Source organism: Paroedura picta, chromosome 5 (genome assembly GCF_049243985.1).
Source record: "Paroedura picta isolate Pp20150507F chromosome 5, Ppicta_v3.0, whole genome shotgun sequence".
In the NCBI taxonomy this organism is placed as follows: Eukaryota; Metazoa; Chordata; class Lepidosauria; order Squamata; family Gekkonidae; genus Paroedura; species Paroedura picta.
Window position 1 is genome coordinate 101,027,972 of NC_135373.1, and position 25,863 is coordinate 101,053,834.

Consider the following 25,863-nt stretch of genomic DNA (forward strand, 5'->3'; position numbering starts at 1 on the left):
CAGCCCAAGCTTTGCATCTATATCAGATACAGTTAAAGGGATAGCAAAAGAGTCTAAGGCCAGCTCCCACCAGACTGCGGAGGGAATGTGCAGGCCTTTTGTGTCCAATGTGGAAGCTGGTGGGTGCCGAATCCTGCTCTTGCTATGAAGACAGAAGCATAGTTGTTGGCACTCACTGCTGCCAGCCGATGACTTAAGAGAGCACACCGCCACTCCCTTGCCCAGTTGCCCCCTTGGGGAAGCGTAGAGGACACTTGGATTATGTTGGAAGGAACGATTTTGGCTTGCTAGGTTTTGTTCCTCATGCAGGGTTCCTGTGCCCCCTAACATCAGCCATCTCCTGTCTGGCAGTTTGCCACGTATTCCACTCTCCAAAGGTCTCATTTACAGCAAAAGCGGGTTTGGAATCTCCACTCTTGCTTTTGCTTACGCATTCAGGGAAGTAAAGGACAAAGCCAGTGGTGGCAATGATGTAATGGTCTCATTTGCTGGGACCGAGCATTTGAATGTATGCATCCTACTTCAAAGTCCAGAGAGAAACCCAGGAAAGGTTTTTTCCATTTCCTGACAAATCACTCTACTGTCCTGTTGCTTCCCTTACCTAGGTGGACATTGAATGGAGATGTGGTGGTGGTGGTGGTGGTGCGGGAGGAAGGAAGTGCCATCGAGTCACAGCCAACGCATGGTGGCCCTGTGAGGTGTTCAAGGCGTGAGATGTTGAGAGATGATTTGCCATTGCTTGCCTCTGTTAGCAACCCCAGACTTCCTCGATCATCTCCAAGTAAAATATTCACCCAAGTACTGACCCTGCATAGGTTCTGAAATCTAGTGGAATTCGGTTAGCCTGGATCATTTTTCTTTGTTAGGGTAAGAGACTGGCTACTAACTCTCACTTGGTTAAAATTATTCTGGCACAGTTATAAAGATGCCCCCTCCCCACAATTTCTGTTTTCAGCTGAGCATTTAAAACATTTTAGCTAACATGACCCTGCTCTGTATGGCCTGAGCCAAAGGTTTCCATTCAGGCCAGTAAGGATAAGATCAGGCCAAATACATAACCCACTACACCCACTGCATTTTTTTGCAAAGGCCCACATACAGAATGACCAAATAGCGTGTTCTGCTATGTTAAACATGGCATTTGCTAACAATGGTCACTGGCTACATAACCCTTTTTCTTACCTTGCTGCTCTTGGTCTTGGAAGAGCATATTTGTAAATGAAGAATCTGTTGTCTGATCAGCTTGAAAGGCTTGCTGAACAACCCTATATCGGTTGAGCCCATGAAAATGTTCTTTAGATCTTCTTGACGGCTATGCAGCATGAAAAAGTGGGGATCAATTGTCTTTGAGGACAGTATGGAAGTTTGAAACAAAAGAATCGTGGTGGAGAATGGTAGGTTCCAGGGCATGGAGGAAAGAAGATACTCCTGGGCAAAGGGGCCTTGTAGAGTGAGAAGGAAACTGAAGAATCTTCTAATGTGTTTTAATAGCCTTAACTGGGTTGGCAAGGGCCACCTAAGTCAATCCAAATTACGAAAACTGAATAAAGAGAACCAAGAGAAATTCTCCTTTCTCTGCTTCAACTTAGTGTTAGAATGTGAGGTCATCGAGTGCATTGGTTGGGAGTGGGTTCACAAAAAAGACAATATTAACGTAAAGCACAATTAATATAAATTGCTGTGCAAGGGGTGCCCTTTCAAAAGGATTATTGGATCACCTTTTCTATTTAAAAAAAGAAGGCCAAAGTGCCTGGGACATTTGAGTTTGGAAAAAAGATGGCTAAAACTGAGGAGGATGTGTGAGGTTTCTAAAATTATGTGTTGGGCAGAGAAAGCAGATAGTGCTCCCCCCCCCCCCCCACTCTCACCCAAAGGCTATAGAGACTAGATTCAGGATAGGAAAAAAAATGCTTCTGTTCTCAACTATTATTTCAGTTGCGAAATATGGTGCCAGAAGCAGTAATAATGGCCACAGCTATAAGCAACTTTGAAAGGAGATGAGACAGATTCAAGGAAGAGAGGTTCACCAGGGGCTACTAGTCATGCTGACCGAAAGGAACCTCTGAATGCCAGTGCTAGGAAATAGCATCAAGGGACGGGCTTTGCCTCTATAACCTTGGCCCTATGGACAACTGGTTGACTGTCAAGTGCACCAAGAGGCTGGATCAGAGTGAGGGTCTGACCCAGTGGAGCTCTTCTTACATTATGTACTTATGGCATATTCAGAGTTCCCAGCAGCCAAGGGTAAAACTGCCCTGCCCCTTTAACAGAGGCTTAATGGAATGTTATTTACCAGGTGATATTATTCACTTCCATGTCATGGGAAGCTTCACACCTTAGCCCCCTATGAATGGGGGAAGACATTTTCTCTAGCCTTTCTGGCAACCTTTTACAAAGGCAAATTAACTTCTGTCATATGCACAGGATGTACTACAGCCTCATCACCACCACCACCACCACGCCCTCCTTGTAAGCGTTCACAGTGGCATTTCACGGGCAAGGGCTGCAACTGGAGATCCCAGTCCCGTGAAAGATTGTGCCCTGAGAGCTTCCCTGTTAGCCAGAGTCCTTTCAACAACCATCACAGAAGAAATGTGAGCAGTGTAAGGCAATTTGTGGAACAGTTCTTTGTCCTTTTCAGTTCTTTCTTGGCAAGTGGGGGGAGGGGGTAATAGAGCAAAAAAGAAGAAACAGCAATTGGCATACATAGCTGAAACCTTTAAAGTTTATTATTCCATACATTTGATGCAAAGTTAATTGGTGCTAGGACAGCACAGGGTTGTGACGCCGGGGATAGCGAAGGAGGGAATATGCTACTTGCATAAATAAGGGTGCAGAGCAGTTAATAGGTTGCATGCATACGAGGGAAACAGGCATTCTACATGTTCTTTTCAGAGACAATCATCCACTGCTGAAAATGGAGGCAAGCGTATATAAACATAATGTTAGGCAAGTTGGCCTCAGCCATTCCAGTCCAAAGGGGTTGGGAAGAACAACCTTCAGTGTGACCCATCCTCGTGTATTTGCGTAATTTTTTTCGCCGGTGCTTTGCGATTCATCCCTCCGTCTTCTAAGATGATAGCTGACTGTAAAGTGACATGCCTCTTTGAAGCCCATGGAACAGGCAAGCCGTTTCTTCACCCCAAGGAAGCCAGGAGAGCTTGGTTTAGCTGGAAGTGCTGCCTCACATGGATCTATTTTAACTTTAAATGGCCCCATGTTCTCTCTTTAAATGTCCATTCAGCATCGGATGCAGCAGCGGTGCTCTCCTTCTTGTGGCTGTGGTTGAATTCAGCTTCTATTGATTCTGAATACATGAGCAGGAGCATCCCTACCATTTTGGCAGGGCGAGGAAGACCACTCTAGGTACAAAATTTGGGGGTACCATTGAGTTTACTGATAATCATTTAGTTCATTGTATACTTTACATGAATGCCTTTTGAAATCTGGCTTAGGCTGTTTACATTGCAGCGCTATCTGCTGAATGCTCTGGTCATCTGGATGCTCTCTGGGCATTTTCTCCCCCATGCTAAAGCAAATGGTTGGAGGATCACACTTACAGTTCTGGTTGCTAAAATGCTTCTGCCTTCCCACACCTGCTTAAATACAACTGTACACACACACTCTCTCTCTCACACACACACATACACTTTCATAAGCATGCTAAAACAAACAAAATAAGCACTGGCTTTGGCAGGGTATCTTCTGAAGTATTAGGCAGCTAGCTGGGGAAGTTTAGAAGGAAGCCAGGTGATGGAAACAACTAGCAATACAAAATGTTCATAACAACAATGTAGGATTCTGTCCCCTTTGCTTCTCATGGTCCAGGGGACCAGCATGTACTACACACATGCTGTAATGCAAAGGTGGCCAGAGCATATAATGCAGTTCCTGAGTCCAATGTACTGTCTAGTAAAGTCTTAAGAGAGCCAGGCAGCAGAGAAGTGGTGGGATGGATAAAGGAAGGTGGAATGCAAATGCTAAAAATCAGGAAAAGCAAGCATGGGTTGGTCTTCCAATGGGGAACGCGATTCATGCACGTGCAACTCTGAAACAGGAATGCCCTAGAGCATCTTCTGCTTCAGCTGCTCCACCCTACTTCTCCTACTGTAACATATCCGCCGGGGTGGCTGACAAGCCACATTTCACCCACAGTGAGTGATAAAGTTATGGCCATTGTTTTCTTTGTAAACCACCAGTCTGATGGTCTGGGCAACTTGAGAGAGAGGAAGAAAATGGAGGGGGGTATTAATTTTTTTTAAATCCTTGGTCTGCTCAACAAAAACTTCACCATGACTATTTGCTCCATGCCAAGAATTGTCCTCATCTAGAAGGCCTATGGGATCTTGGAAGCCAATCAGGAATTGGGAGAATGGGGGTGGGCAGGGACCTTCCTCTAGCCAGGTGAGCCTTCGATAACTGCGGTCAGGATAGACACGCCCGGATATTCAGTGGGTTCTGGTGACTGGATTACACTGAATGGCCTCAGAACTCGGAGGCTCGTCTTCTGGGGCTGATTCTTCGGACCCTTTCCGCTGCTGCTTTGGTCACTGCTCCCCATTCCCTAGGGTCTTGAGAGGGTCGTATACACAGGCTGTTCCCAGTGTGTTGGGCTATGGGACTGTGGCACTGCAGGTGCTGGGTCAGAGATGGCAGTGTACAGGGGACGTTGGGAGGGCCCCATATACGAGAAGGCCGAATAGAGGCCGGAAGCCTGACTGGAGTGGCTATAGTAGGGTCCTGAGGGCTGGTGGTCAGGGTAGTCAAACTGGGGCCTTGATATAGAAGGAAAAGCTGAGCCATAGTGGGGCAGACTGAGAGATGTGTATGCTATCTGGGAAGTGGAGGGCTGATCAGTGTAATGGCCCCCTGGAGCCGAACCCTCCGTTTTCACTTGGGCCTTGGAGTCTACCACCGATGATGTGGTGGCAGACAAGGAGACTCCATGCTGTTTGGAGATCCAGGCAGAGTGTCCGCTGGCTGCAGCCAGGGCACTCCCCAGGCCATAACCGGCAGCTGCGGCATAGCCTCCAACATGGCCCGGGTGAGCAGCATGTCCATTCGGTGGCAGGTACTGATCAAACTCGTTGACATCGAAGGGCTCCATGTTGGACATCACTTCATGGCTGATCTCCCCGATATCCACATTGCCAAAGTCGATGTGAGGCTTTCCTCCTTCCCCCAAAGAACGCCCTTCTCTCTTGGAGTCAGCTTTACCCGACTGCAATTCTGTCTTCGGAGTGGTTGGTGGAGTAGGGGGCCCGTGGCTTTGACCTGTGAGGAAAAAAACAACATGGGAGGAAAACAGAAAAATGTGTCCATTACCATTTCACTATACATACAGTATGTGGGGAAAGTGCAACAAATCAGTCTCAGTGCAACCCAAATGCATTGATAAACTTTCCCCCCTTCACCACTCATGACTTAATAGTCACATCTCCATAGAACATCCAGTGAATGGGTACCCAGTGGAAAACCAAGATGGCAACTGGGTATAATACATTCTTGTGGGGTATGCTGGTCATACTGCCCAGCTGACTGATAACCCCCCCCCCTAATTATTGATTTATGTGCATGTCAGGTGAAGAAACTGGCTTTCATGTTGCTGCCCTTTGTCTTTGACTGCTGATTCATCAAGCAGCTATGATCGATAGCCTTGGATCGCTGAAGGTCTAGCGGTTGGCTTAGACTAACCTGAGGAATGTTCAGGGTGTCCGTCAGACAGGGGAGACCCTTCACCAGGATGCCTGTGGTCCATGTGGGCATTCTTATAGTGGGCCTGGATAGCGGCAGCCCCACCAGCTTCTCCTTCGGCTTGGCTATCATTTTCCCCCTGGGCAGCCTTGCCGTTTTTCCGACGACGTGGCTGGTACTTGTAGTCAGGGTGGTCCTTCTTGTGCTGCATCCGCAGCCGCTCGGCTTCTTCGATGAAGGGCCTCTTGTCACTTTCGTTCAGCAGTCTGCCAGAGAGAGATTTGGGGCAGATGGAGGAAGAGGTTTCTTAACGCCAGGATCATAACGTATCGCTCGAGGTTATGTTAACATATATAAACCCACCACAGAGCATCTCATAGCAGCATAGCAGGGAAACATCTGGCCACAGCGCTAGTCAACACACTTGAAGACGTTCTGCAGTGGCTCAGCAAAGCTTTTAAGGTCAGTTCACGAGACTACCAGGCATGTGATCAGCTGTCTTCCTTTTATTTTTCTGGAGCCTAAATAATATTCTGCTGTCAGCTAATCAGCCATCTGGTCCATTTGGCATGAGCACAGTTTTACCTTGAAAACACTAGCAGTCAACCATATATCAAATGATTGGGTCCCCATTGCCCACCCACCCCATGGAATTCTGTGGTGCTTTTTTCTCTAGTGAGGCTTCAAGGAGTTGTGATGTGTTCTCTGGAGGTTCTATGGCCATGTGGTGTGTTCTGTAATGTGCTTTGCATAGCTTAGGGGCTGTATAATTTGGAATGTCCCAAATGTAGCAGAAATCTTTAGGGTTTTTCTGGCCTCAGTCTCGACTCTGTTTAACAGGCCCTGCATTATAAGGCACTATTTAATAGATACTGTTTGGGGAGAGTAATTAAAAACATAGCACGGCCTTGTGAAACTCTGATGAAAGACACTATAGAAAAGTAAGGCAACTCCTGTAATATTAGCAGTTTTTCTCCTGTTAGAACAGGATTTCTCGGCCCATCGGGTTAGACCAGGGTTGCACCAAGTCCCATACCTTTGCACTTTGGACTAGCTTGTTTTAGATTTTGTTCTCTATATTCTTTTTTTCAGCTGTATGTCAGGGACTGCCAACTGGCAGCTCATGGGCCGAATCTCGCCCTGAAGGCATTTTTAATTTGCCCCTTGGCAACGCTACCCAGTTTCAGTTCAGTTTGTGTTTTCCAAAGTTGAGACAGACCATTGCACCTTTAACACTGGATGTCTCTGTATGTTCCTTATGTAGGAGTGCCTGGCCGGCTCTGGGAAAATGGCTGAGCTTCCCTAGAAGTCAGCCCCATTGAATAACAGGGCACTTACTTCTAAGTAGACTTGAATAGGATTGTACAGACTATAATGTAATGAACAGTAGAACATAAAATAATTTGGGAAATATAGATTGGAATATGTTTCTCTGTTCTGGGGGCAGAGGAGATACTCTATACCAGGGGTAGTCAAACTGCGGCCCTCCAGATGTCCATGGACTACAATTCCCAGGAGCCCCTGCCAGCATTTGCTGGCAGGAGCTCCTGGGAATTGTAGTCCATGGACATCTGGAGGGCCGCAGTTTGACTACCCCTGCTCTACACAGCTAATCGTACCACCTAAAAGAAGAGGACACTGTACTGTTTCCTCCACTTGAGAGGAGATTGATGGAGCATCACAACAGGATCTCAGTTAATTACTTCCAGCAGTCGACTGTTAAGAAAGGTACATCTGCCCATCAGTCTTCAATTTCAATATATTTATTTCCTTCACAACATTTCACCCCTGGAATTTACCCCAAATAAATGGTGACCATATAAACTAATCTTGTTATTCCGGGTTGGTGCTTGCATCTGTTAACGTTAAACACCTTTCTTATTCTGTATGCTATTTTGCTGCTTATCCTCTACTTATATGTAGGGACTGGTAACTTCCCTTTCAATACATCTGAAGAAGTATGCCAGCAGACAAAAGGTGATACCTTGAATAAAACTTTGTTGGTTTTAAAGGTACCTCTGGACTTGAGCTTTGTTCAATATTGTCACTAAGCTCTATGGATTTGTGAAGTAGGCCAGGTTGTAGGGGGAAACTACTATTCTGACCTAGATTTTCTCTTGCTAGGGAAAGCTGAAGGCAGCAGCAAAAAAGGAACACCCAAGATGACATAGCCAAGGAAGCCACAGGCCTCAGTTTGCAAGACACAATAGGACATTTTGGGAGTTATTAATTCATAGCGTTGCCATAAGTGAGAAACTACTTGACAACATTCAATCCACAGAAAGAGAGAGAGAGAGATTTTGTTTGTAGAAAGAGCAAGCTGTGAGCATATCCCTCCTCAGTGGTTCAGTGCATTCTTTAGGGAGGCAGAAAAGACACAAACGCTGTGATAGACTGCAGTTGGCCTGTCTTTTCCAGGGATGCCATCACGTTTTGCATTCCACCCATTTCAGGTTGAATTTTTTGTCTTGGCACAAACAAAAATTGTCAAAAGCATACAGCGATACACTTGTCCACAAATGGCTCCCCCCCCCCCAAATGTGGGAGATGATGCAACACATTTATATTTCAAGCTACCGGTACTGCTATTCACACCAGTTAAGAGGCTTAGGAAACCGAGGCAGGATAAATATTACCTGGGGGAGCAACACATAAACAGAAAAATGCAGAGTAAATGAATCCAGAAGGTTATACTTATCAGTGCATTAACAGTGATCTTGGGCATGAAAAATGGGGTTATTGACAGTGTGTTCCCATTTTTATCTGATAAATGTTTAAAGGTATAATATGTTTACTGGCATGGGGAAAAAAGATATAGATAGAAGGTCTTTCTAACAATGAATTGTAATGTGTTTTTCAATATTATTTGATCTGACCCTTTGAGGCACTGGTGACATGAAGATTTAATTATATTTGACTAAGCAACAAACCAAGTGTAAATGCTTATGTAAATAATTTAAATCAATTAAAAATCTTTAAATGTCTGATCTGGTAACACAGCATCTCTGAGCATGTACAGAGTACCTTGCCCATACTACTCAGAAACAGCAACCTTTCCCCAAGCAAATATCTTCTATCCAAGATTGAATCCTAGAACTGCTCTATCTCTGTACTTAGACTCAAACAGGAAAGCAAACCTGGGAAGGTGATGAGTCACTGCTACATCTTTTGTATACCTGGGCAGCTTAGTCTAAAACCTCTTGAGCTATATAGTAATTACTACAGAATTCTGTCTTCCCCACTAGGTCTTTTTTGGTCCTTGGCCTAGCCTACCTTGTCCATCCATTGATCTCAGAGAACTCTGGATTATAACCCCAATTACAGAGATAAGACCTTCAGGATAAACATATAACTGGGGAGATTACAGAAGTACCATAAACCAAGGAACTGATATTGCTTTTCTCTGGAGGGCACAGCTTCTCCCTGCCTTTCCACTAGAATGAATAGAAATACTTGCCTCTGCGCCAATTTCAAAAGTCATCTGTCAGTTTTATCCCTCTTGGTGTTTTCTTTTGTTTGGGGGGGGGAACTACTGGCCTTTTAAAAAACATCCCTTGAATGTTTATCTGATCCAAGTTTCATCTAGCACTCTGTGGCTTTTTTAGGTTGCAAAACTGCTCCAGGGAGAGAGAGGGAAAAGCCAAGGCTGTGATGTCAAAGCCACCAACCTGCCAAGGCGGTGCACAGCTCTGGAAAAGGAATAGGTGGTTCTAATAATGCTGAATATGGTTCCCGAATGCAGCGACTCTTGAATGGTTTGTGCATGCTTGTTTGTTTTGACATGTCTGTATCCACCCTCAAAATATGCTAATTTAGCCAGTCAAATCTGTACTTTCCTAATCTGTATAATTTTTGCAGCATCCAGATCTCCCTGGTGTCCATGTGGCCCCCTCTTCTGAATACTATGCCATTGTCTCCTTAATCTTTTGACATGATTGGATTATAATTTCTCCCCCCCCCCAAATTCTCATGACTCCTCCTACCCCCTGTACAGTTTCAACATTCCACCTTCAGCTAGAAACAGAACAAAGTCAAGAAGTTATTGTTTCTTTTATGATATTTCCAGCCAAGCCAGACACAGCTGTAGTTCTGCAAGCCAACCTGCAGTCTACAAGGACATGTATATTCTCACTCCATTTATGCTCCATTTTATAAAAGCAAGAAACCTGGACTGAGATATTCGGAGCCGCTTGTACAATCCCCGGGGCTTTGTTTGTTTGTTGGTTTTCCAGCTGCTTCAGAAGAAAACGAATAACTTGTGGAATGTTCAGGTTTTTTGTTTTAATCTGGTGGGTACTGAGCATATTCAGCAGATACCATTCATCCAGACTGGCATTTATTATCCAGCTAGAGAACATATGGAAAACCAAATGTACGATTTGATGACTATATTCACTGCATTTATACATGCCCAATTTACTGTTGATTCCAGGATACAACTACCTTTCATCGCCATACGTCCCATGTACTTAACATGGAGTATTATGGTTGTGTAAATGGCAGGGGGGAATATGCAACCAGAACAATAGAATCTGTGTTCTTACAGAAAACCCCTGGCAGCATTGAGCCACAGCATGGGTGCAACCTCAGTCTTCTCTCGACAAATTGGATCCAGTGCCATTCCACACCCTCCACACCGGCCCAGTACTGCTCCAACCCCATCTTTGTCTTCTCCTTCTGTATCTTCCTGCTTCCCTTTGTTCTTACCAGGGATCAGAATTTCAAATCAGCTTTAGCAAAGTGAAACCGGTATGAGCAGGCAGAGGCCAGGAGATTGGAAGGATTTAGATTTCACTGTTTCCTGCCTTTGCGTCTTCCCCCACAAAACACACACACACACACAATTCATGACCTTTCACGCAAAGGCATTTTTGCATGGGCACAGAAAAGAACAAATCATCAAGCGAGACGCAGCTTTAGCTGATCTCCCCACCAGCATAATGCTTGAGTCAAAGTGGAAAATGAGGAAAGATGAAAGCTATGTTCATTTTAGGCTTTATTCTTTCCTGCAAGGTATCTAGTCTAATAGATATGCTCAAGGTTAAACATATGCAAGTGATACAGCTCAGCTATGGGTGACACATACTGGTATCAACTGCAGATGAGTCCATGTGGTATGAAGGGCTTGGTCTGGGAGCAATGGGCAGAATATCAAAGGAATAGGTAGAAAATCACATGCAGGCATACATGCAAGTCCAGATGTTGTATGCACGATGGCTGCCTTCCACGAAAATGTTGGCCCAATCCTTTACTTATGGAGAAAGGGTCTGCTGCCATCCGTAGGCAAGGATTCTGTCATCTTGAAGGCAACTTTTGAGAGCCCTCTTCTAATTGTCCAGTCAAGGACAACTAAAAGCCAACTAATTCTTGTCCGCCTTTACCAAAACATGATCTTTCATTACTAAACACCCTAAACAGATTATCTTGTATATTGCATGGGGTTTTATACCAGAAACAAAATGCACAAAGACACACTCAGATAATTAGTATGAGATGTCTATGGTATTTTCAGATACATAATTTCTTTAAAAGTGGTGTTGGAATTGTTTGGATGCCATTTCTCCCCCTCCTTGTTCCCAGATGTGCTGAGGCTGGCTGTAGGTAGAATATACAGATGACGGGAAAGTATTCTGTTCAAGAGCAGTCTTTTCTTTATCATTATTTCTTGTATTCCCAGCCTAGGACTGCATTCAAATTGATTCTTTAGAATAAAGCTTGACGGTTAAAACACTCCATTCATTTATATGGCTTTGGATTCCAAAGGAGAAACTTTTTGTGTCCACAAAGAAACACAACACACTTCCGGTGAAGAAAGTTACTTAGGAAGAGACTTCAGGAATCCTCCTGGGTGTTGCTGCCATTTGCTCTTTATCATTCCTTTCTTGTACAGTATGTTTGGGATAGACAGAGGATAAGCTATCAACAACACAAGTAGTCACAACTGAATCTCCTTGCCCTTATTCAAATAGAATCGCAGGAGGAAGCTATCCAAAGATGGAAATGGTAGCTCTCTGGAAGATTTGAAGTTGCCAGTCATCAATAGATACACAGACAAGCACTGGGAAATATATGGAACATTGCTAGAAATGGGGAGAGTTAAAATACGGATTTCTCCAACCTCCCCATTTCTCGCAACCTCAAAGTACACCTCACAGGCAGTCTTGCATATCTTGTTCTGTTTCTGTAATTAGAAGCCATTGGGAAAGGAAATGCTGCAGCAGAGAAATGGTGAGGAGGAGGAGAAGAGGGGCTCTTCGAGCTTCCCCCTCGTGGAGGTTTTTCCACTCAAAATTTCCCCTCTTCTGTTTTTCTTCCAGTGATTTTTGCAGTGGTATTCAATCTGTTGCTAAAATATTGCTGAAATACTTGCACAAGTATTACCAAATAGAGGAATGCTTTGTGTTGTTGGGTAGAAAGGTGCCGTGGGAATACACAACAGGTGAAATATGTTTTAAACAGTAACTGCCTGTCTCCATGGTACGCTGGGAAGAATCTCTGCAAAGGAGCTAGGGATCTCTAAAAGGGAAGTATCAATATCCTCATCAAACTCCAATTCCCAGCATTCTTGGGGAAGCCAGACTATATATTGATGTATTATTTAAAGTACTGTCTCAGCGAACATGATTCCTAAAGCAGCTTATTACATAAATAAAAACACTGGTGGTGGTCGGTACTCTCAAGATGCAGCCAACTTAAAGCAATCCTATCAAATTTTCAAGACAAGAGACATTCAGACTGTTTACGCACTGGAGGTTTCATGCCGGGCTGCAGACTAGAATTTTAGTCGTGACAGGTTGCCCCACCTCTTCCTACATCCACACGGGGGAGCATTTGGCCTGGTGCGCCTCATCTGCCCCCAATTTGTGCTCCTGCATGGGAGCTGGAGCAGTGAAGTTCCCAGTGCATAAACGGCCTCAGAGGTGATTTGCCACTTCCTGCTCCTGCATAAAGACCCTGATACTCCTTGGTGGTCTCCCATCCTCAAAGTAACCAGGGCCAATCCTGCTTAGCAGCTAAAAACTGCCAAGGTCAGATTGGCTCAGGCCATCCAGGTAAGAGCAAATGAACAAGTACAACCAATTAAACCAAGTGCATTACTAAAAATAACAGCAGTATCTTAAAACCTCAGGTGTTCCTCAGGTCCACTGATTTACAATACCAAAATACACATTTGTAATGGAGACATGAAGAGCCTCTTGTGGCGCAGGGTGGTAAGGCAGCAGTAATGCTGTCTGAAGCAGTCTGCCCATGAGGCTGGGAGTTCAATCCCAGCAGGCGGCTCAAGGTTGACTCAGCCTTCCATCCTTCCGAGGTCGGTAAAATGAGTACCCAGCTTGCTGGGGGGTAAATGGTAATGACTGGGGAAGGCACTGGCAAACCACCCCGTATTGAGTCTGCCAAGAAAACGCTGGAGGGCGTCACCCCAAGGGTCAGACATGACTCGGTGCTTGCACAGGGGATACCTTTACCTTTACCTTTTTTAATGGAGACATGCCCAATTTGCTTATTGATTTCCATGGTTGATGGTTTCCATTTCCCAGACATTCGCAGAGAATGCTGCTGATGTACTTTTGCTCACTTCACATGTCTCGTAAGGTCATACCATAATTAGTCTTTAATATACCACAGGACACTCCTTTTGCATGCAAGCTCTTTGCTACATCAACAACTGCTCCTCAGGGACCTCTTCTTGTGGTCAATTCTGGCTAAAATGTTATTTCACTACTTTTCCAGCAGATGGTGCTGTAGACACCAGCATCTCATCTCTGTCTCCTATTTCTCAGTGGAAAGAGTTCAGCTTGAGTTATATTGATTCTGCTTTTTGCTTTTGTTGTTATTTCATCCAGAAAGGCGAGGCTTCTGTTTATAATCATGTTGCATGATGCACATATATGTATGTGTGTTTGTGTACTTCTCTTTTCAAGAGACCTTTTGTCCCCACAGGATAGCTAACTTGCACAGTGGCTCTCCTCACATCTCTATTTGCTGCCTCCTCCTTCTAAAAATGGTAATTTTTCAAGGCTTCCACGTGCCAAGATGTCTAGTGGATTAGATCTGAGAGGATCTACAAATGTCCCAAGAGATTCTGGCAGAAATCTGGGCTCCGCCATTTCCTCAAATTCAGCCTCGAGCACCGGATGCCATTTTGTGGAGAGGAAACCCAACCAACCAAGTTCTCTTAAAAAACATTCTAGGGCAGGGGTAGTCAAACTGCGGCCCTCCAGATGTCCATGGACTACAATTCCCAGGAGCCCCCTGCCAGCGAATGCTGGCAGGGGGCTCCTGGGAATTGTAGTCCATGGACATCTGGAGGGCTGCAGTTTGACTACCCCTGTTCTAGGGCCTGTCTCTCAGCCATCTTCCTGGCCCCACGTTTGTGCTCCCTCTCCTGAGGTTGGAGAAGGGGGGGGGGTGAAATTGTTCACCCCGTTCCCAATGATACATACGCATTCATTGCTTGTAGTGTGGAACCTGAAGAGAGAGAACCGGCGGACATGAATCAGCCAGCCCATGAATTGCTGTTGCCAGAACTTTTATACCACAATGACAATTAAGATGAAAACAACTGACTTGCTCAGAGTCATTAAGTCATCAGATTATGAGACAGCAATGGGGAGGGGGGGGGGGGGGTCATGCGTAAATTAGTGCCCCATAAAGTAAAACTCACTGGTATCACATAATGTGCTTATTTGCCCACTCTCCTGCTGCTGCAGTTTAGTTTACTGACTTTCTATACTGCCTATCCTGGTGGTAGAGTAGGAGGACAAGAAAAGTGCTATTTCATTCAATCAATCAATCAATCAATTTATATGCTGCCCCTCATTCTATCTAAACTAATGCAAATGGTGCACCATTGCCTGCCTCTGTGTGACATATGCTAAACACAATAGGGCACATGTACTGGGTGAATGTCTGTGATACCTTTTGGTCTCTGGGCACCTTATACTGTACTCAGTGATGAATGTCCTAACAATTGCTGAGGCCCAAAGAAGTCCTTCAGCAGGCCCCACAAGCCCTTAACATTGTCCCAATGGTCAGCTACAATCCCCAGCTATTACTCCATGTATTTCACCATTGACCCCTGGCACTCAAAATTAGTGATGGGACTAGGTTCTGTATTAAATTAACAGTTTAGGGTTGACAGAAAGCCAACCTAATGAGAATTAAGAGTGACTCGCCACATTTAATTATTATTATAGATGCCACTTTGAGACTTCACTGACAGCTTGAAGGGGGCTGATTTTCTAAACCCTCGGCTTCCCCCGGCTAGGGCTGTTTAAAGTAAGCACCATAGCACAACAGGGTTGCCAGGTTCCTCCCCACATCCACCAGCAGGGTATGGGAGAAGGTAGGATTCCAAGATCCAGGTTGGGAAATACCTGGCGATTTGAGGGTAGAACCTGGGGGTGGGGGCAGTGACCTCAGGGGGGTACAATGCCAAAGAGTCCACCCTCCAAATCATCCACTTTCCCCAGGGGAACTCTTCTCTGTAGTCTGTATATGAACTGTGATTTGGGGGGAACCCCAGGCCCCACCTGGAGACTGGCATCCCTGTGTTGCAAGCCCTTTCCCTTTTTTTTTTTTTTACTGTTAGTAATAACCAGGGTTTTGCACTTATAACATAATATGTTGGCGTAACTTTGAGTTTGTTTTCACCAAAACCAACTACAGTCCAGAATATCTAGAAAAGACTTTCAACTAGTCAGGAGTGAAACTAAGCTTGTGCTGGTCAGTGGTGGTAAGGAAGTGGTTTGTTACCTTCACCCCTGGCAGAAGCCACTTCTACCCTCTGTGAACTAAGAACATGGCCAGGGGAGGCTTTATCAAGTCGAAGCCATAATACGTACAACAGCTGCCTACTTTCTGTGGGATAGGTATTGCCAGCATGAAGTACAGGAAGCCAACATAAATTGGAAGTAATTGAAGCAGTTAATCAGAGCATGAAACAGAAGCCGAGATGAACTCAAAGGCTGAATTCACCACCACCAACAATATCACTAATTATTTTGTTAAAAGTCCTGCTGTAAGGGGAAAGGCACATGAGTACCCAATGGCAAATGCACCACAAGATCACATAACAAGCATATATAGTGAATCGCTAATGGGACGGACAATGAATGCCAAGTCTATAACATCCCAACTCAGATTTGTTTTTCTGTGCTAAAAAAGCCTGTCTGCCAGGGATGGTTACTGATTTTACCAGTATATGGCTTTCTTTCTTGCTGCTGGTTGTCCTATCCCCTCCCATAAACAACAATTCCAGATGAAAGTATTTTTGAAAAATCAGGAAAAAAGGCAACAAGGCAAGTAGACATGTGCATACATTTGCCGTGTTTATTCATAGCGTTTGCACTGGCTGTTTGCATTGTTTTCGGAAGTTCATTTAGGAAATTTCATGTGTCCCGTACGTATACACTGATGGCATGAATACACACATATCTGGCTCTGTATAGGAATGTGTGATAAACTGATTATGTACTTATGAGGCGCACATGCAATTTCCTCAGCAGAAACTATAGAAGAAATTCCTCATGCCTCAAGACCTCGGGCTTTACAGCTAATGTCGTCTGTGGCTGGGTATGAACCTGAGAAACTTTGATTCCTATGTCCGCTCAAGCTCAGAATGACGGGGGACCGGGGGGGGGGCTATTTGTTTTATTTACAGAACACCATTAGCTTCTCACCTGTAAAAAGGGGACACGAAAGATACACCTCACAGACCTTCTTTAAGGAAAGCAGAGAGCGCATAAGCTAAAACAAAATGTGTATCCTCAGTGCTTCATATCTTCCCTCTGATAGCACGTTTGATAATTATAGGTCTCCCCCCTCTGCAGATATCCACATATGCCCCCGAGGCTCAGATATTACTACAATGAATGACACAAAGAATGCCATTATCACAAGCAATGCTGTTTGATGTCTGTCTCTTTAGAATTTTATAATAGAGGTTCCCAAAGGGGAAAGGTTGGATTCAGGGAGAGGTCTAGGGCTCCTACGGCTGACTGATCTTTCCCAGAACTTTGTGGAAATGCCTTGCTGCAGCAGTCAGCAATAACAACACTACTAGATCTTGCAGAACGAGCAACCGGGAAAAGCAGCCCCTTTGAGATATTACCGCTGGAAGATACTTGTACACCCTGAAAAAGTTCCAGTCCCCCTCTCCTTTTGGAGTCTAGCATTGAGAGATAGAGATGAATTTTCAATACCCTACTCTTCTCTACCTTAACGAGTTTCAAAGCAGCTTACATTCTCCTTCTCTTCCTCTCCCCATGACAGTCACCTTGTGTAGGGCTAAGAGAGTTCTGGGAGAACTGTGACTGGCCCAAGGTCGCCCAGCAGGTGTTATGTGGAGGGGGGGGCAATCACACTCATTTCTGAGAGCCAGCGTAGTATAGTGGTTAAGAACAGCAGCCTCTAATCTGAAGAACCAGGTTTGATTCCCCACCTCTCCACATACAGTCAGCTGGGTGACCTTGGGCTTGTCACAGTTCTCTTAGAGCTGTACTTGCAGATCCGTTCCATTAGAGCTCTCTCAACCCCGCCTACCTCACCTCAAAGGATGTCTTTGCGGTAGGAGAAAAGGAAGGCGAAAAGGAAGCTGCTTTGGGACTCCTTTGGAGAGTGAAAATCAGAGTATTAAAAACCAGCTCCTCTCCAGATTGCTTGTCTTACTGTCTACTCCTCACTTGCAGTTGCAGTGCAGGGGTTTGCATGTCAGTCAGTAGACCAGATAAGATCCTGGCCCTGTGGGAAACCTGAATTGCAGGATGGGCTGGAGATAGGCAGGTTGCCACACGAGAACCCAATGGAGCCGCAGTGTCTGGAAGATGGGGCATCTGTTATGTTTTATGCACAGTTCAGGGCAGAAGGACAGTCTAGTATTTGCTGTTGTTGTTATGGGAAACCTTTGCTATGTTCTGTGGTTTTGTGATGCTCTGGAAGGTCTCTTAATTAAACAGGACCTAGAAACATCAGTCGGTCAGTTGTAATTCCTCCAAGGGGTGGCAAAGTTTTCAGGGAGTCCAAACCTTTAACATTAACACAAGTTGGAGTGTCAGATGTAATAACGCCACAGATGGGAAGGAGAAAGGAATTAATGCTGGTATTGGTCTGTCCCAAGCATTCCTCAGATCAAGGCAATAGGAAGCTAGAGACGTTTACATTTTGCAAAGGCGGCTCAACTTTTGACATCGGTTTTTCTTATCACGTAGCTTCATTCACATTGCTCTTATTCTGATTCAAACCCGTTAGGGATTCTTAGAGAGTTTTTCTACAAGATGTTCAAAGTGCCTTAAGCTTCTTTCGCAGCATGTTAACACCTGATTGCTAATGTGGAAAAGAGGCATTTGGAATGCAAATAAACCTCCTGGACAACTCCAGCAGGTTTAACTTTCACACATGCCTGGAAACAACCTTAAACAATATCTTTAGAACACCGACTTTCATCCTTTCTATGCAGTTCCCCCCACTCCTGCCAAGTCACAGCCAGGGGTTATCAAGGCCAGAGATGTTCAGAGGTGGTTTGCCTCTGTGCAGAAACCTTAGACTCCCATGGTCATCTCCCATCCAAGTCCTAACTCTGACTCTGCTTAGCTTCCAAGATCTGGCTTTTCTTGGTTATCGATGTCAGGGCTTTCTAGACCTAGAACTCCAACCCATGCAATGTAGAACCCATTTCTAGTGGTTAGTTTTATATATAATTTTACTGCTAGAATCCCCCCCCTCCCCAGCCTTCCTTTCCTCTGCCTTCAAAATATGTTTGTGGTGATACTCATGTGACCCAGTGCTCAGTTTAAGAAGACCAGTGGAACAGGCTTCCTCGGGAGGTGGTGGATTCTGCATCTTTGGAAATTTTTAAGCAGAGGCTGGATAGCCATCTGATGGAGAGGCTGATTCTGTGAAAGCTTAAGGGGGTGGCAGGTTACAGTGGATGAGCGATAGGGTTGTGAGTGTCCTGCATAGTGCAGGGGACTGGACTAGATGACCCATGAGGTCCCTTCCAACTCTATTATTCTATGATTCTATGACCAGTGCTTGAGAACATTGTGCAGTTTCTAAGCTTGCTCACTTTCAACCTTCCCCACAGAAGCAGCACCAGTAAAACGTATCGCTGTGGGAATGACCTATCAACCACTGATCAATGAAGTTGGCATTGTACAGGAATCCCAGACAAGTCTCACGGAAAGAAATGGAAGCAGCAGACCAAAGTCATCAGAGGATAACATAATCTACCTACTTCATGTCTTGCTGAGGTTCAAAGCTAAGCATTAGCATAATACCAAAGCAGCATTTAAGGCCTCAAACATTCCAGCCTCGGAACGACAGACTAATGCTATATTTCAGCTTGGAGGAGTTAAAAAAAGACTGCATTTTCACGTAATGTTTATTTTGAAATATTTCTGCTGATTTTTTGAAGTGTTGGCAGTAGAGATATTTTTTAAAAACCTCAAGGAAAGCGTGTAGAGCCATGTTAGTGAGGAAACACACAAGGAACTCTCTGTTCCCAAAGACAAACAAGGCAAAGCAAATAAAGGAGTAAATCAAAGTTTTTCACAAGGCAGCCATGTTGAATTGGCCCATGTGGGCCGTCCTCCTGAGAGGCACAGGACAAACTGGGAATAGCACTGTTCTAAAGCCAGAACTGTGCAAGCAGGACAAAGGTGAATAACAAAAAAGCACCAGGATCAAAAGGACCCGAGTATCTCCCTGCTCTCTCATTCTGGTCAAACTTTAGTACTATCTAATACAAGGTCCAAATCACCTCACCATGGGGAGCACAATCAGTAGACCCCTAGCCATAATAATAAGAATGGTGAGGATGACCCAGGCCCCTAAAACATCACCCTTGTCCTTATCATTAAATACTCATTGCAACTGCGGCCTGAAGGAAATCTAAACCCAAGTTATTGTTATTGCTTTCATCACTTTGCATAACAGATTCCTCAAGATAGTTTTAAAAGACAAAGGCTGAAATCTTGTTTCTATCTCTCGATCGATCAATTGAGCACTACTTTACCCCCTTACCCCACTCCAAGAAATAGATATATTTCGAATTTAAAATCTTGTGGCACTGTAAAGAGCCCTGTTAGAGGGGAAATGCACTGGAAGTGAATAACTTTAAGACAAAAAAAAGCAGTGTGCCATAAGCTATCGTTTGACAAAATCGGCTCTACTGGGGCTGCCAACAACCTGGAGCGAAAATCTCCTGTCCCTTTAACAGAGGCTTAGTGTGTGGAAATGGGCAGGTAAGGCTTTTCAGGGCATAGAGATCAATAATGTCACCTGATAAATAGCATCCTATAAAGCCTTAGTTAAAGGGCCAAGGCATTTTTGTTTTTTAGCTGTGCCACATTTGCTGCTATATTTTGGTTGTTGTTTTGGCTGCAACAGACTAGGGCCAAAACTGAATGTGCCCAGGGGTAGTCAACCTGTGGCCCTCCAGATGTCCATGGACTACAATTCCCATGTTTTGCTGGCAGGGGCTCATGGGAATTGTAGTCCATGGACATCTGGAGGACCACAGGTTGACTAACCCTGGAAGCATAGGAAGGCTGAAATTTTACTGTATGCTCACTTTTCTTTATGACCCGCAATCCATTAGGAAACCTGCTACATATGAATTGACGCTACCTTTCTAGTTTTCACTCATACACAACAGCAGTGTGAGAAAAAGGAACTAAAAATGTTTTAAGTGGTACCTGTGAATCTGGTGTAACATAGCTAACCCTCTATAATTTGTCAGATATATTTCAGATTTTCATTTTCCTGTTGAATTTGCTCTTTAATGAGTTATTCACATCATTTCTAAATCTTTATATTTTTCTAATGGTTTAAAATGTGTTCCGGCTTCTTTTTTTTTCTTTTTCTTTTTAAGGAAAATATGGGAAATGAGATTCTTTTAATGGTGTTTGACCAGAACTGTCTAACATATGATAAAGATATTGGCTGATATTCTACCATTATACTGAGCAAAGCTTTGAAGTCTTCCTCCAGTCTGCAGAGACTTTCTCCAATGTATGTTGAGAGGAAGGCTCCATAGGCTCAAGGAAAGTTTCAGATTTTACTTTGTGGTTTGGTAGGATAGGTTAGTTAATCCCATTGCAATTCTCCCGGACATGACTTCGCACCTAACAACAACAACAATCCCTATCATGTAAATCCTATTGAGATAGATATGATCGAAGCAATGGTAGTCTTATTGATTTATATTTCAACAGTGCACTTCATGACTAAGAAAATTTATACGCACACCAAATACAAAGTAAAGTTTTGGAATAGGTAGCCGGTGAAAAGAAGCACTAGGCAAAATTTGGCAGACCCCAAGGCAATCAACATACATGCCCATTTCCCATAAGTACATAATAAAGATTAGTGTCAATTAAGAAAAAAAATTGCCATTCTGATTGAATTAATCTGGAAATGCATGAACATTTAAAATTGTTCCTAACCTAAAAAGGAATGAAATCTGTCTGGATACAAAAACCAACAAGTCAGTCCACTTTTAAACTAGCCACATGTCAGTGCTAATGGTCAGTCTGCTTTTAAACGAGCCACCCAGCAATGCTATTAGTACTATTTGTAGCAATAGCAGATTTAGTGACAACTATGTACAGGAACACACAGATATAAAGTATAAGCATGTCCACATTTTTAAATCATTCATGTAAAATATTTCATCCAGTGTAACAAGACCGGGTTATGAGAATTCTATAGAAATATTTCACTGATTTCCTTGGATAGAGTTAGATAAAAAAAAGACTTTCGCAGAACGGATTAATCAGCACCAACCTTTAGGAATCTCATTTTATAGTCTATCACATTTACCCATTTTAGTTCTCCGAGGAAGCCATTTTATCACAGTTGCCCTGAAGGCAAACAGTTGGGAGAAGACATTTGATTGGGTGAACAGCAAACAGCTGCTCACAGACATTGTTCAAAATATTAAAAGTGTCCTACTGGATCACACCAATAGTCCCTCTAGTCCAGAACCCTGTTTCTCACAGTGGTTTGCCCCAGAAGGTCCACGGCCGATCCCAAAGTATCCCCATCTTCTCCCTAAGCAGGTCTTCTCCAAGGTAAGATCTACTTTAGTCAATGGGACTTACGCCCGGGATTGTAGCCAAAATAAATCCATAATAAAAACCAGACTTAAATAAAGGCCAACAGTTGAACTTCTGTCTCAGAAAACCCCTCTAGTGTCAATGGGTTTTATTTCTGGCATGGTATGACTGAAAACAGGGAAGCAAAAAAAGGAATGGACACCCAAATACTTTATGTGAAACTTATTCTCGGTGTTTATAAGTTAACAAATGGTGAAGAATATGAGGCTGGAAGGGTGTGTGTGTCTGAAGTATGCCTAAGGAAACAGTGAGGAAAATACTGAAGCTATTCGTGGGCAGCGGGAGAGGGGGGGGGAACCAGCCAGAAAATTAGAGTTCTTGCCCTTACATCACGTGGATACTGTGTGGTTCCTCTCAGCAAAACTGCTCAGCAAAGCTGATCACATGAACTAGGCCTCTGCTTATTTAGATCCCTTGAAGGAATGATGGCTCGAGGGTGGACAGGCGAAGGACTTGAGAGAACAACCATTGCTGCAGGATTCTAGCCTGGATATTGCATATATCTGGCATTCATCCACACACCAAAACGATAAATGATATATGATATGATAAATTATTATATGCACCTTGCATTTAGCTCTTCCTAAATGTGAATCTATTATTCAGGTTTTCCAGTAAAAGCCAAAATACTAACTTCAATTCTGAGAATTCAGCTCAAAGGACAAATTATTAACTTAAGCTTCACGTACGTTCTTTTGTATTTTAAACAAAATCAAAAGATAGTTTGCATTGGCATCATCCAGGCTTAGGACTTATATGATTATCTGATGCAGTGTCAGGTTTACCAGTGTCATAAATCTGGACTGTGGGGAAACTTGGAAGAATGATTACTAAGGGTTTGAAACTAACAAGGAGTCTGAAACTAACAAGGGATTTCCTTATGCTTTGCTGCTATTAGATCCATGGCCTGGCATGGGAACAGGTAGCAATGAGGGAGTAAGTGTCTGTCATAATAAGTGACGTCAGAGGCATGGATCATTAGGTACCCATCATATTCTTGCAGTTGCTTTCAGGTCACAATTCCAAACTGCAATTATGCCCTGAAAACAAGTCAATAATTTCTACAGAAACAACACAACTGTGTTTTGAGTGCTGGGAAATATGTTTTCTTTGCAACAGAACTGCTTCTTCGATGGAAAATGTCTGGATCTCACAGTTATAGGGCAATAAATTAATAATCCAGAAAGAAATTTAGAAACGTACATGACTATGCCATGAGTGAGGAATATCTTGCGCCTATGCACCACTAGAATTAACCCTGATTTGTTTGTATGATGCCTGGGATAACATGGTCCCACAAACAGAAACATCTGTAAGAATGCGCAATATGACCAGGTCTACACAGTCCCACAAGAAAGAAAATGGCATGATGGCAGGAATACAAGGGAACTTACCCTCTAACTCTACTCCCTTATCTCTTTGTTAGCATTTTCACTACTCTTATTTAGACCTTTATTGTCCCTACTTTTATCTGCAGGTTGAAAATCTGTATCACCTGCAGACAGGAAATGGCCAGCTATTAACGTCTGTGGCTAGACAGCATCAGAATGCTCCTTAAAGGGAAAAGGAGGGAGGCCGCAGCTGACCTCCTTTCTTCGTTGCCCTGTTTACCCACCCTCCTATCAGCAGCCACCTCTGTCTTAGGACTTGGGTTCAAATGTTTTTAAGGGAGTCAAAATTAAACTATGTTGACTCTTTTACCCCAACAGTCAAATCCTCACAGGATTTCAACTCCAAATGCTTCAAGTTTGACTATCCACAGATCATGAGTCTTGCTTTAAAACATGAGTTGAAAAAACCAGCCTTAAAAAAAAGGGGGACTGCTGCTCAGTTTTTCACAGTAAAAAAGCTACATTCTTCCAGACAGAAAATCTTACAAGTTTGTTTATTTGAATATTATTAGCCATGAGTCAGTTTATCATAAGGCTGCTGATGTTGGACTTTGTACTTATTAGACTCTTGTGAGAGTCATCGGTTCAGTACTATCTGTCTTCCCACAGGGTAGCCACATGCTTTGATTAGGGATGAAAGCTTTAGAAGACGACCAAGAGTGAAGACAGAAGGAATGCAACAGGCCAAAAGAAGAAGGTGAACAATGCAGTGTATGAAAGACTTCTTGGGATGCCTTTTGTGACAAGGTGAATTGGGCCTTGGAATGGAACAGCAGAGAACTGAAATTTAAAACATGGACTGAGTTTTATATTGTCAGAGCATAGCTGAGACAAGAAATGTCTTTTAGGATTCATTCTCTGATTTTCCTGACCATTATATCTGCTCTCCCATTACCACTTTCAAGGTAGACCTGTTAACTCAGTGACACTTTCTCGTCACTTCATTTATCTCCAGCATGCCCCGTTTTGCCCTCATCTTTTGTGCTTCCCCCATCCATTCTTACCTCCAGAGCTTCCCCAGCGTCTTACTAAGCTCTGCATTGTGGAGGTGAGGATACTGGTCTGCCAGCTTCCTCCGGGCAGCCTGCGCCCACACCATGAAAGCGTTCATGGGCCGCTTGACATGGGGCTTGCTCTTGCTGCTTCCATTGACCCGCACGGGCATGGGCACCAGGGTCCAGTCGTAACCGCTCAATACCTGGCTCACTGCCTCCCGGATGCACACTGGAAACTTATCGTCGTCCGCCTCTGAGTCCTGCTGCTCCTTCTTCACCTTCCCCATCTCCCCGCTGCTGGGGCTGGTCAGGTGAGAGCTGGCATCCGATGCCATGGAAGGTCCTGGTGAGAGGCAGTGATGGTCTTCAGAACCCACAGGACTCATCTCCACCTCAGAAAGGTCTTGATCATCTGTCATTTTTTCCTCCTTTTATTCCTCAGAAATCACGTCTTCAAACTGGAACCAATCAAATATTGTAAAAGTAAACACTAAAGCAAAAAAACAAAAGTTTTGAATATCCTAATAAACTGGCAACTAGTCAACTTACTGAATAAAATTAACAAGGAAGGAAGTTGCTATACCGCATATACTTTATGGGATCTAAAAATACGAAATATAGATTCAGGAGATTTTTCATTACCTGGAAGCTTTTGATCCATGATAAAAAAGTCTATCTAAAATTAGAATGTGTGTTTCGGTGAGCACACTGACACTTTAAGAAGGCTGAGGAAGTGTGGAGGAATCTAGGATCCCAGAAAATAAACCCTACTCTCTCCCTCCAAGTATTGCCTCGAGTTCACATTTTATAATCTAAACTTATTTTAAGATTGAAGTTAAAAATATCAGTAGCGGGCAGGGAAATTTGGGACTTTGCTATTAGACAAGAATGCCTTCTTTTTGAGCTAGAGGTAATTTTGAAGTGCGTCTTTAGCACCCCGTACTCTTTGAAGCTGACAAGGTATAAAAGCATGGTGGAGTGGAGTGGAAAGATTTCAGCTTCATATTCTCTTCCTGTTGCACGTATGGTCTGTACATTTTTTTTTAATTCACAAGTATATATAACTTCTTGAAAATCCAAGGCTTTGGCACACCATCCTTTCTGACACCCTTGAGTTAGATATTACCAACCTCAAGGAAGCCGTGCTCAGAAATAAAGTTAACACATACACATACACCCATTCCCTACCTTATAGTAAATGAAGTTTCAAAAGTTGTCTGGTTTTTAAATTTGTAACTATCCTTTTAAAGCTAATTTGAAGAGAGGAACAATCACCTTTTTTTTAAATAGAGCGAAGAAACTGTAGGGGGAAGAATTTCTTAAAAGAGAGAGAAAGAAAAGTGTAAGTCACCAAGTTCAGGTAGGAAAACTTACCTCGGCCAATCTGCCTGGCAAATCCTGGGAGAGCTGTAATTTGTATCCCAATAGCCCCTCTGTTCTCCTCTCGCAAGCCTGGTGACTTTCAGGAGCTCTGCGCTGAGGAAACTCAGACAAGTGCCATTGCTAGGGGGCGGCTTGGCTTTCCCTAATACCTTGGATGAATGTCTCTCTGACTGGCTTTCTGCTTCACACTGGGGGAGGGAAAGGCAGAGGGAGGAGCCAAGGGCTCTTTATAGCCCAAATACATTAATTATATGCAGGCAAAAGGAGTCTTAGATCTCC

At 43.8% G+C, this 25,863-nt stretch overlaps 2 protein-coding genes across 2 annotated transcripts in view; one reads left to right on the plus strand and one right to left on the minus strand.

Moving 5' to 3' along the window:
• The window catches only part of POLR2F (RNA polymerase II, I and III subunit F), a 16,651-nt gene extending 6,993 nt beyond the window's left edge, over positions 1-9,658 (plus strand). Inside the window, exon 6 of the mRNA XM_077339501.1 lies at positions 9,300-9,658. The gene's annotated coding sequence lies outside the window, so the exon portion shown is untranslated. The remainder of the gene's footprint in view (positions 1-9,299) is intronic.
• On the minus strand, positions 2,708-25,782 carry SOX10 (SRY-box transcription factor 10). The gene is made up of 4 exons (XM_077339492.1): positions 25,576-25,782; positions 24,211-24,659; positions 5,695-5,960; positions 2,708-5,274 (listed from the first exon to the last, which is right to left on the minus strand). The coding sequence occupies exons 2-4, from the start codon at positions 24,618-24,620 to the stop codon at positions 4,565-4,567; spliced, it is 1,386 nt and encodes a 461-aa protein (XP_077195607.1). The 5' UTR covers positions 24,621-24,659; positions 25,576-25,782; the 3' UTR covers positions 2,708-4,564.
• Positions 25,783-25,863: the final 81 nt, after the last annotated feature.